The sequence below is a fragment of the Staurois parvus genome, unplaced genomic scaffold, assembly GCF_062004578.1.
Source record: "Staurois parvus isolate SC_StPar_1 unplaced genomic scaffold, SC_StPar_1.0 ptg000479l, whole genome shotgun sequence".
Classification (NCBI taxonomy): domain Eukaryota; kingdom Metazoa; phylum Chordata; class Amphibia; order Anura; family Ranidae; genus Staurois; species Staurois parvus.
Window position 1 is genome coordinate 1074204 of NW_028318275.1, and position 10899 is coordinate 1085102.

General features: G+C 41.5%; 1 protein-coding gene across 1 annotated transcript in view; it reads left to right on the forward strand.

Moving 5' to 3' along the window:
- The window catches only part of RAD51AP1 (RAD51 associated protein 1), a 28880-nt gene extending 18543 nt beyond the window's left edge, over window positions 1-10337 (forward strand). Inside the window, exons 8-10 of the mRNA XM_089689502.1 lie at window positions 2725-2865; window positions 4904-5032; window positions 8724-10337. Of these exons, the coding sequence (XP_089545628.1) occupies window positions 2725-2865; window positions 4904-5032; window positions 8724-8851 (398 nt within the window). The 3' untranslated portion in view covers window positions 8852-10337. The remainder of the gene's footprint in view (window positions 1-2724; window positions 2866-4903; window positions 5033-8723) is intronic.
- The last annotated feature ends 562 nt before the right edge of the window (window positions 10338-10899 follow it).

Sequence of the window (10899 nt, forward strand, 5' to 3'; positions counted from 1 at the left end):
CATTAGCTTAATGCACAAAATCACAAAAGTGTGTTTGAGTCTTTAAACTTTTCTTTAACCACTTGACCTCCAGAGGATTTACCCCCTTAATGACCAGGTCTCTTTTTGCTACTCGGCGCTGCACTAATTCAACTGATAATTGTGCGGTCATGCAATGCTGCACCCAAACGAAATTTACGTCCTTTTTTTCACACAAATAGAGCTTTCTTTCGGTGGTATTTGATCACCTGTGCGCTTTTTATTTTTCATGCTATAAACAAAAAAATGCCAAAACTTTTGAAGAAAAACTATTTTTTTACTTTCAGCTATAAAAAATATATAGTAAACTCAAAGTTGGTTATAAATTTAGGCCAAAATGTATTCTGCTACATGTTTTTGGTAAAAAAAAATCCCAATAAGTGTATATTGATTGCTTTGTGTGGAAGTTATAGCGTCTACAAACTATGGTATAGATACTGAAATTTACTCCATTTTTTTGCTATACAGCGCTGCGCTAGTTTAACGGACAATTGCGCAGTCATGCAATACGGTACATAAATGAAATTTGCCTCCTTTTTTTCCCCACAAATTGAGCTTTCTTCTGGTGGTATTTGATCGCCTGTGTGGACAATTTTGAGAAAAAAAAACAATATTTTGGACTTTTTGCTATAAAACATGTCCAGTAAAAATCAAATTTAGTCATAAATTTCTGCCAAAATGCATTCTGCGACATGTCTTTGCTAAAAAAAAAAACAATACGTGTAAATTAATTGGTTTACGTGAAAGTTATAGCATTTACAAATGGCGGGAAAGATACTGGGATTTTTAGTTTGTTTTTTTTATACTAATAATGGCGGCGATCAGCGACTTATGGCGGCGATCAGCAACTTATGGCGGGACTGTGGCGGACATTCTGACATTGGGGGGTACTGACTTGGGGTCACTGACATCCCCAGTGACACCAATACAGTGATCAGTGCAAAAAAAACAAAAAAACACTGACACTGTACTAATGGCACTGGGGAGGAAGGGGTTAAGTTTATTATTCAGGGAAAGGGTTAACTGTGTGAGGGGAGTGTTTTACTAGGGGGCGGGGGGTGTACTGCAGGGAACACCACTGATCGGGAAAGAGAAACTCTTCTGTCCTGATCAGTGTGTCCTGGAGCTGTCAGGGAACTGACAGAAAGCACAGCTACTGCAGCTGTGCTCTGTCAGCGATTGCCACTGATCGCCGGGACATAGCCGGTAACGACCGGCTGTGACCCGGCAACTGACATCCGCGGCTGTGATCGGCGGGACAGGTAGGGCAGCGGCGCGCCTCGTGCGCGCCCCCTACCTGTTTACAAAACACACATTTTAAAACGTGCTTTTGCCCAGCCGTGCCGCCTTGCCGCCATATTTATACAGTGGCTGGGCGGCATGTGGTTAATATAGGTCTTAAAGTGTTACTAAACCCACAACAGTAAAATCAGTCTGTATATGCAGTAAAGCATGCTTGTTATAATCGCTATGGAACTTAGAGGGTTAATACTCTGCATTACGTAAAAAGGCTGTTTGACCTGTCTTCTCTCATCCTCCCCTTCCTCCAGTGTCCCCCTCTTATCCCCTGATAAGACATACCATGTGGAGTCACTTTGCACATGCTCAGTTTGGTGTGTATTGCTAGAGATGTGTTTGTTTGTTTTTTTCGTGGGAGAGTGCATGTGATCAGCACAAGGCCAATCAGCACTGTCCAGACAGATGTCAGGGGTTCTGTATCCTCCTAGAGCTGAATGAGAACTCCTCCTACAAGCTTTAACATATGGTCTGCTGGTCACTGATTGAAATCACAAGACTGCTCTAACTGCTGATGAGAAAAGGTATTTAGCAGTTTATATTTACTAAAAAAATTGCATTTCCATGTTGTGTGTACTGTGGGAGACCAGATATAGTGAATGCAGGGTCCTGGGTTTAGTAACACTTTTAAGTTCAGTTGTACATCACCTGCACTAAGCACAGAAATCTCCTTTTACCCTATCACAAAAAGTGTTTGTAGCTTTTACAGTGAAGGTGTACAGCCATTTGATACATTTAAGAAAATTGATGTACATGATGGTCTGTTTGTGGGTTGGTGCTAGAGTTGTCCCTGTGGGTGACCTTTATCCATAAAGAGCATAAGTAGCCAAATACCATGCCATAGAAGGATTATCTTGAAGCTTTGTCCTTGTGTGTTTTGAAAGCTACCCAGTTCCATGCATGACTTTTTTAAAATAGATAAGTTGTGACTTAAGTGTATGTCGGCATTAATGATGAACTTCTCTTATTTGCTCCCTTTTATTCTGTTAAAACCATTGAGAGTGTTTTATCTGTTCAATGAGTTAAAAAAAAAAAAAAAAAATTATAAAAAATACCTGTTGATGCTGCCAGAATAATTGGCTAATAACGTCTGTGTACTTTTGTCTTTGCTGAGATCTTATCAGTTCTTTTTGTTCCCGGTTATTACAAAACCCCTCTCCCCTGTTATGGGGAAGAGGGGGAGGTGTTCTTTAGTCCTATCCTAGGGTGACAACACTGCCTCTCCATCGATAGATGAGTAAGTGTTGTCACCCTAGGACAGAAAGTGTGTTACTGCTGGATTCATCAGGTAAAATAAAGCCTTAAAAAAAACAAAAGCAAACTAATGCAGTCACCATATGTAAGAACTGTAAGCTGCAATATATTATTTTGGGATTAGAATTGTTTGTTTTATCTGCTATCTTATTTCAGGTGACGACTCTGAGAATGAAAGCAGCTTTAGTGGAGATGAGGAGTTTGAAGTTAAGAAGTCTAAAAAGAAAGTAGCAAGCAAAGGTCCAAAAGCCAAGAGTGCAAAGAAAGAAAATAATACCCCACTGTCCAAGGGAGCCTGTAAGAAACCATATTTAGATCATTTCTCTGATATCTCTTTCACCAGAACATCATTCTAATGTCCCACATCTGTATGTATCGTTGGGATTTTGTCACATCCTACAGATAGAAATACAGTACTCCACTACTAAAAACATTACCTACATGAAGAGTGTACGTTCTCTCTAGTATAAAGCTCTGTGTTGACAAGTTTTGTGCTTGTATTGATGCAAATGGTGTTTGGATTCAGGTTCGTTCTACCTGCGATTAACATCACTTTGAGATCATTCACAGTTCATTAACCGATACTATTGACTTACAGCTGACCTAAGCTGCATCAACCTGTTTTTAACCACTTGCCCTCCTGAGGATTTACCCCCCTTTCTGACCAGGACATTTTTTGCATTACGGCGCTGCATTACTTTAACTGACAATTGTGCGGTCATGCAATGCTGCACCCAAATGAAATTTACATCCTTTTTTTTTTCCCACGAATTGTGCTTTCTTTCTGTGGTATTTGATCACCTGTGCGTTTTTTTTTTATTTTTTGCGCTATACAAAAAAAAAAAGACTGACAATTTTGAGAGAAAAAAAACACTATTTTTGACTTTTTGCTATTAAACATGTCCAGTAAAAAAATGTAAATCAAATTTCATAATAAATTTAGGCCAAAATGTATTCTGCTACATGTCTTTGCTAAAACAAATCCCAATACATGTAAATTAATTGGTTTACTTGAAAGTTATAGCTTTTACAAATGGCGGTATATATACTGGAATTTTTTTTCTTCTACTAGTAGTGGCGGCGATCAGCGACTTATAGCAGGACTGTGGCAGACATTCTGACACTGGGGGGGGAACTCAGTTGGTGTCACTGATATCCCCAGTGGCACCAATACAGTGATCAGTGCTAAAAAAAAAAAAAAGCACTGACACTGTACTAATGGCACTGGGCAGGAAGGGGTTAACATGAGGGGTGATCAAAAGGTTAACTGTGTGCAGGGAGTGTTTTACTAGGGGGCTGTGTACTGGTGCTTCACTGTAAGCACACTGCTCTGGATGGCTGTGCTGTGCACAGCCATCCAGAGCAGTGTGCCTAAGCTGACAGGGAGGAGAACTGTTAGTAAACATAACAGTCCTCCTCCCGGTCGGAGATGCATGGTAATCGCCGGCGGGTTATCGGCCGGGTCCTGGTGATTCACAGCCACGGCGTGGGTAGGGCCCGCGCGTGCCCCCCTACCCAGAACTGCAAAATCATGCACGTGATTTTGCACATTCCTGCTGACCTGTAGCAGTATATCTGCTATAGGGTGGTGGGAAACCGGTCAAGCTGCTTTTGCATTCCCATTGACTTATTATTATTATTTATTATTATTATTATTATTATACAGGATTTATATAGCGCCAACAAATTTGCTCAGCGCTTTACAATATAAAGGGAGACAATACAGCAACAATACAGTTCAATACAAGAGGGATAGGAGGGTCCTGCTGCTTAGATCTTACAATCTAAGAGGGGCTGGTGGTAGAAAATAATAACTGTAGGGGATGAACTGATAGGAGAAATAGAGGAATTAGTTATTAGCTGAAGGCAGGATAGACTTCCCTGAAGAGAGATGTTTTCAGAGATAGCCTAAAAGTGGGCAGAGTAGGCGATAGTCGGATAAATTGGGGTAGAGAGTTTCAGAGGATGGGGGAGGCTCTAGAGAAGTCCTGGAGATGAGCATGGGAGGAGGAGACAAGGGAGCTAGAGAGCAGGAGGTCTTGGGAGGAGCGGAGAGAACGGTTTGGGAGATATTTTGAGCCAAGATTGGTGAGGTAATTTGGGGCAGAGTTGTAAATGGCTTTATATATTATTGTTAATATTTTGAATTTTATTCGTTGGGCAATGGGAAGCCAGGGGAGGGATTGACAGAGAGGGATGGCAGACGTTTATGGGGAAATCCGTTCTTATGCAATCAAAATCCCACAGGCCCTAAATATGTCTGCAGAACAATTAATATCTGTGTTTATAGACCAAAAAAAAAAAAAATAACCTTTCAATCTCGATATACACACAGCAAATGCGCCCATTAAAATAAAGCCATTAACAGACGAGCATACAGCAGCCTCATCCACGGGGCTCAAGAAAACAGCTGGATACAAAAGCCCTCCTGTAGGAATGAAAAGACCAGCATGGAGTCCTCCAGGTAAGCACTGATTTTTTTGATTTTTTTTTTTTTTAAATTTCCTTTTAATTACAATAAGATGCTCCTTCAAAAAATGCTAGTTTCTTGACTATCATGTCAAATCAATGGCTTCAGTATTAAGACTTGTATTATTATTATTACACTGCTCAAAAAAATTAAAGGAACACTTTCTAATCAGAATATAGCATCAAGTCAAAGAAACTCCTGAGATATTAATCTTGTCGGTTAAGTAGCAGAGGGGGTTGTTAATCAGTTTCAGCTGCTTTGGTGTTAATGAAATTAACAACAGGTGCACTAGATGGGCAACAATGAGATGATCCCCAAAACAGGAATGGTTTTACAGGTGGAGGTCACTGACATTTTTTTTTCCTGCTCATCTTTTCTGACTGTTTTTCACTAGTTTTTCATTTGGCTAGGGTCAGTGTCACTACTGGTAGCATGAGGCGATACCTGGACCCTATAGAGGTTGCACAGCCAGTCCAACTCCTCCAGGGCGGCACATCAATACGTGCCATTACCAGAAGGTTTGCTGTGTCTCCCAGCACAGTCTCAAGAGCATGGAAGAGATTCCAGGAGACAGGCAGTTACTCTAGGAGAGCTGGACAGGGCCATAGAAGGTCCTTAACCCATCAGCACGACTGGTATCTGCTCCTTTGTGCAAGGAGGAACAGGGTGAGCCCTGCCAGAGCCCTACAAAATGACCTCCAGCAGGCCACTGGTGTGAATGTCTCTGACCAAACAATCAGAAACAGACTTCATGAGAGTGGCCTGAGGTCCTGATATCCTCTAGTGGGCCGTGTGCTGGATTGGCATTTGCCATTGAACACCAGAATTAGCAGGTCCACCACTGACACCCTGTGCTTTTCACAGATGAGAGCAGGTTAACCCTGAGCACATGTGACAGACGTGAAAGGGTCTGGAGAAGCCGTGGAGAATGTTATGCTGCCTGTAACATCGTTCAGCATGACCGTTTTGGTGGTGGGTCAGTATGGTCTGGGGAGGTATATCCATGGAGGGACGAACAGACCTCTACAGACTAGACCATGGCACCATGACTGCAATCCTTGGACCCATTGTCAGACCCTACGCTGGTGCAGTGGGTCCTGGGTTCCTCCCGGTGCACAACAATGCCTCTGGTGGCGAGAGTATACAGGCAGTTCCTGGAGGATGAAGGAATTGACACCATTGAATGGCCCTCACGCTCGCTTGACCTTAATCCAATAGAATACCTCTGAGATATCATGTTTCGGTCCATCCGGCGCTGCCATGTTGCACCTCAGACTGTCCATGAGCTCAATGATACCCTGGTCCGAGATCTGTGAGGAAATACCCCAGGACACCATGGGGTTTATTTACTAAAGCTGGAGAGTGCAAAATCAGACTCACTTCTACATAGAAACCAATCGGCTTCCAGGTTTCATTGCCAAAGCTTCATTGAACAAGCTGAGGTTAGAAGCTGATTGGTTTCTATGCAGAAGGGAGTCTGATTTTGGAGACTCCAGCTTTAGTAAATAACACCCCATCCGTCATCTCATTAGGAGCATGCCCCGACGTTGTCAGGCATACATACAAACATGTGAGGGCCATACAAACTATTGAGTACCATTTTGAGTTGCTGGAATGAAATTTCAGCAAAACGGACTAGGCTGCTTCATAAATGTTTCACTTTTCTTTTCTTTTTGGGGTGACTTTTAATTCAGTCCTCCTGTAGGTTGATAATTTTCATTTCCATCAAACAATGGGGCATCATTACGTTCCTAACATAGTACCCAGTCCATATCCGTATAGATAGCCACCATGATATTTTTCCCCATTGAGATTTGATGTGTTTCCTTTCATTTTTTTGAGTAGTGTATATACTTTCCACTGCCTTGACCCAGTATACAGATCATGTGACGTTTGTATGTACATTCATTTTATTGATGCCTAAGGCAACCAGTCACATAGCATTTCCCGAGGTTGGTCAGTCACGGCAACCTCCATATCTGTCAGTACATGTTTTACCATCATGATGTGAACATGTTAGACCTGGGGTCACATTCAGACTTTGCTTTTATGTTAACTGAATGTGTTACCAAGCACTAAGGCAAGCTGCATTAAGACTGCTTATTAAATTGGAATGAGCTGGCAGGACACTTTAAAGCGGTAAAAAAAAAAAAAAGTACCTGACCGTTTTTTTTCAATGCACCGCACTACAATGCACATGTGTGTTGGGATGCATTTGCAAGGTGTGATTAACGTGTTTTGCCATAACATGTTTTACTCCAACACATAAATACAAGGTGATCAGCGCACAATAAGAACCATATTATCTATCAATAAGCCATGGCATTTAGACAAAGTCCATAGAGTGCCAATAGTAGTCTATGTAAATCTTTTGCACAAAGTGGCAGCCTTCCAAGAGTCTGCCAGCTCTATATACTTATATATAGAGAAAGAAGGGGGAGGGGAAGAAAAGCTCCTTCTAAGTGCAGTATGTAGAGTGGTATTTAATGGACTTTAATAAAAACACTTACATTTAACAAAATAAAACAAATGAGAGGTAGGAGGTATACTGCCAATCACCGGCCATCTGGAGGCGTGCGTAGCCTTGTTCTCTTTGTGGTGCTCTGCCTCCCCGTTGCTGACATCACTCGCCCACGTGACGAGTGTGGACCACGCTGGTCCCAGGAACTTCCGGTCCTAGCCGCAACAGCCTGAGATTCTTCTCACATCCACGATGAACGCATCTTGCGACCAAACGACGTGCGAACAGCGGCATTGGTAGTACACCCCCTACTGTGTCTGATGCGCTATCTCATTTGTTTTATCTTGTCCATTAAATACCACTCTGCATACTGCCCTTAGAAAGCGCTTTTTCCCCCTCCCCCTTCTTTACGCCAGCATATAAATGTCAATGGGCCCTAAAGGAGACACTGGTGTTCTCCAGGGAAGATGGTTTGACAAGGGAGAGCAAAGGTTTTGGCATGGATAAATAAGTCATGTACTGAACATGGGATTCAGTGCACAGATTGTAACAGGATTATGCTATTTCAGTGATTCACATTGAGAAATTGTTCAGTGATTCACATTGTTGTTAAACCTTTTATTTAAAAGAAAAATTGCTTGAAGGTAAGGCTAATATGTAGGTGTCAGCAGGAGCCTCAGCAGATGGCCATGCAAGGGTAATGACAGAAGGGTGGAGAAGAGAGGATGACAATTGTAGGCTCCTGGCCTCTATGGCATGTTTATCCACAGCGGCTTTGCCAGCACTGTACACACTGCTATATGTCAGCTTCACATACAAAGGTTTTTGTAGGTGTTTATAATCGGCATTTATTAATTTATTGCATCATGTGGGTGTACCTTCCATCTGTGTTTTTTTTTTTTTTCTTTTTTTTTTTTTTTCCCTGCTTGCGTCGCTGAAATTATTTGCCCTGCTGTTGGATAAGGCAGCCTGACATATATTCTTTGTTGAAGAGTATTTCATCAGTATCCTCCATTTATTCACCTTTTTACATTGCACTTTTTTTACACTCAGCTGTTGTAAAATTGTATTATTTCTTGTGGTTTATTCTCGTGTTGCACTGAGTTTGGGTGGATTGTTAATTTGGTTGTTGCCTAATTCTAAATAACTGCTGCAGTCTTGAGTGTACAAGGATGCATAGTTTTGTTTTCACAAAGATTTTACATATTGTCCCTTTATCACTAGCTTCTTTGGGAACTGTACGGAACCCACTGACTGGAGTGACTGTGCGGTCTCCTAATCAAGGACTGCGCCTTGGACTGTCAAGATTAGCACGAGTCAAGCCATTACACCCAGCTCCTATTCTTCACTGAATTTCTTGAGAGTGAAGAAGAAATACCATTCAGTAGGAACTGAAAGACCCCAGATTTCCAACCAAACATAAACTGGCTACCTACAAAATATAAATTGGGTTCAGCCCAACAGCAGAAGAACTACAACTAGAGGAAATGCCTGGGTTGACCAGATGTGCTGGTATTTAAAGTCTTGTTAAAGTGTCACAAATTGCTTGGTCTTGTGGGATTCTTAGGAACGAAAACCACGGAGAGACTTCAGGGACACAAATGCTAAATGCAGTCCTTTTGGTTTATCAGACTTTCAGAACTGTCTAACCTATCTTACCATTTTGCTTTTCCAGACTTCTTTTTAATGTGGGACACGTTTTAAGTGTAATACCTTTTGAGGTTTTAAAGTGAGATTCAGAGGCTCACTAGAAAAAGTTACTTTTTCTACTTTCTAGTAGACCAACTCATTGTCTTTCGTAGAGTTGAGGGGTGCATAAGGGATGAGCCCTGATCTGAAACAAGTCATACAGAGTTGAACTGGTTGTAGTGAGAGGTGCTGCCGTAGATACTACCTTTTTGTTTATTTAGTTTAAAAAAAAAAACTGGTGCATAAGTTACTATCGATCAGTAATAATCTTTCTCATCTCCGTTGTGGTTTTATTGTGTTAAAGTGCCCTCTTGTTACCTGCATATTACTTCTCCCTGGTTATTGCTGGTGCGCCAAAGTTTGTAAACCTGTAGGGCAAAGATGATTTTCTATTTATTGTCAAGACTCTATAAACCTAAAAAAATACAAAGACATTAGGATTAAACAGTTGCAAGATTTAACTCCTTTAGTTTTCCCATGGTTCCACCCAGGAAGGGCTGAGTAACATCACCAGCGCTGAAGCAAGGGTACTGAAAGCCATAGTGTGAGGTAGGTATCCTGAACCTTTTTCTCCTGGGGGAGGGTTATGTTAGGGGGTTAGATCTTTTTTTTTTTTTTTTTTTTTATGAATGCAAACCTACTATTTAAAAAAAATAAATAAAAATTGTCCTGGGCTGTCTTTGCTGACCCCCTCCTTCTGCAGATGGAATTCTTATCTTCTGAGTCCGCATAATAGGCAGGTAGCCTACATTTTCAGAAGATGCACAGCAGTGACAGCCCTTGTATTCCTCTCATGACAGCAATGATCACTGCTAGCGGCGATAGCTGCTGGCAATAATTGCATACAAAAAATCCGACTGGCTGGTTGTACTGAAGTCGATTGATGGATCAGTACAACCAGCCTGCCCATAGATGAAATGAATCTCGGCCTGGCACTGCTCAACCAGCCGAGATTCGATCTATCTATGGCCGGCTTTAACGTTACTATAATTGTCTGAGGAGCCCGAATGCATTTTATGACATATTTTAATTGCTCCGTATCTATTTTATACACTTTTCCAGAGCAATTAAATTTTATACAATTTGTATGATAGCAATGAAATGTGAAAATGTATATACAGCCAACCTAAATAAAATGTAATATTTATAGTTTGTTGTTATGTGTACATAAGTTTCCTGTTTAAAGTTTTATATAGGACAGTGTGTCCCTTACTGTGCTCTACAGCAGTGTTTCTCAACCTTTTTTTAGTCAAGGCTCCCTTTAAAATTCTGGACAGTCTCCCCAGGCACCCTTTAAAATTATGGACAGTCTTGAGGCAACCCCCCTCCCCCCCCCCCATTCTAAAATGTGAAAAACTATTCTAATAGTTTTATATAACGGAGAAACATCCACACATGTAGGACATCCAACATTAGAAGTGATTTATTCTTTCAAAGAAAATACACGTTTGCATGCTGGTACTGACTAGTATACCAATGTACTCTTCTCCCTCATTGTTTCTCCATCACTGAGCTAATGTTACCCCAGCACTGATGGAGAGTGACAGGGGAAGGTCATACTAGGATGCTGTGCAGGCAACTGACATCCTTCTGATCAACTGATGATGTCATTGGTTGTCAGGACGCTGGCAGCTAGAAGGTCATAATGGTGCACAATGAAAACCTGTGGCTTTGTGTAACTAAAAGGCAGGCTTGATCCACCCGCCACAAG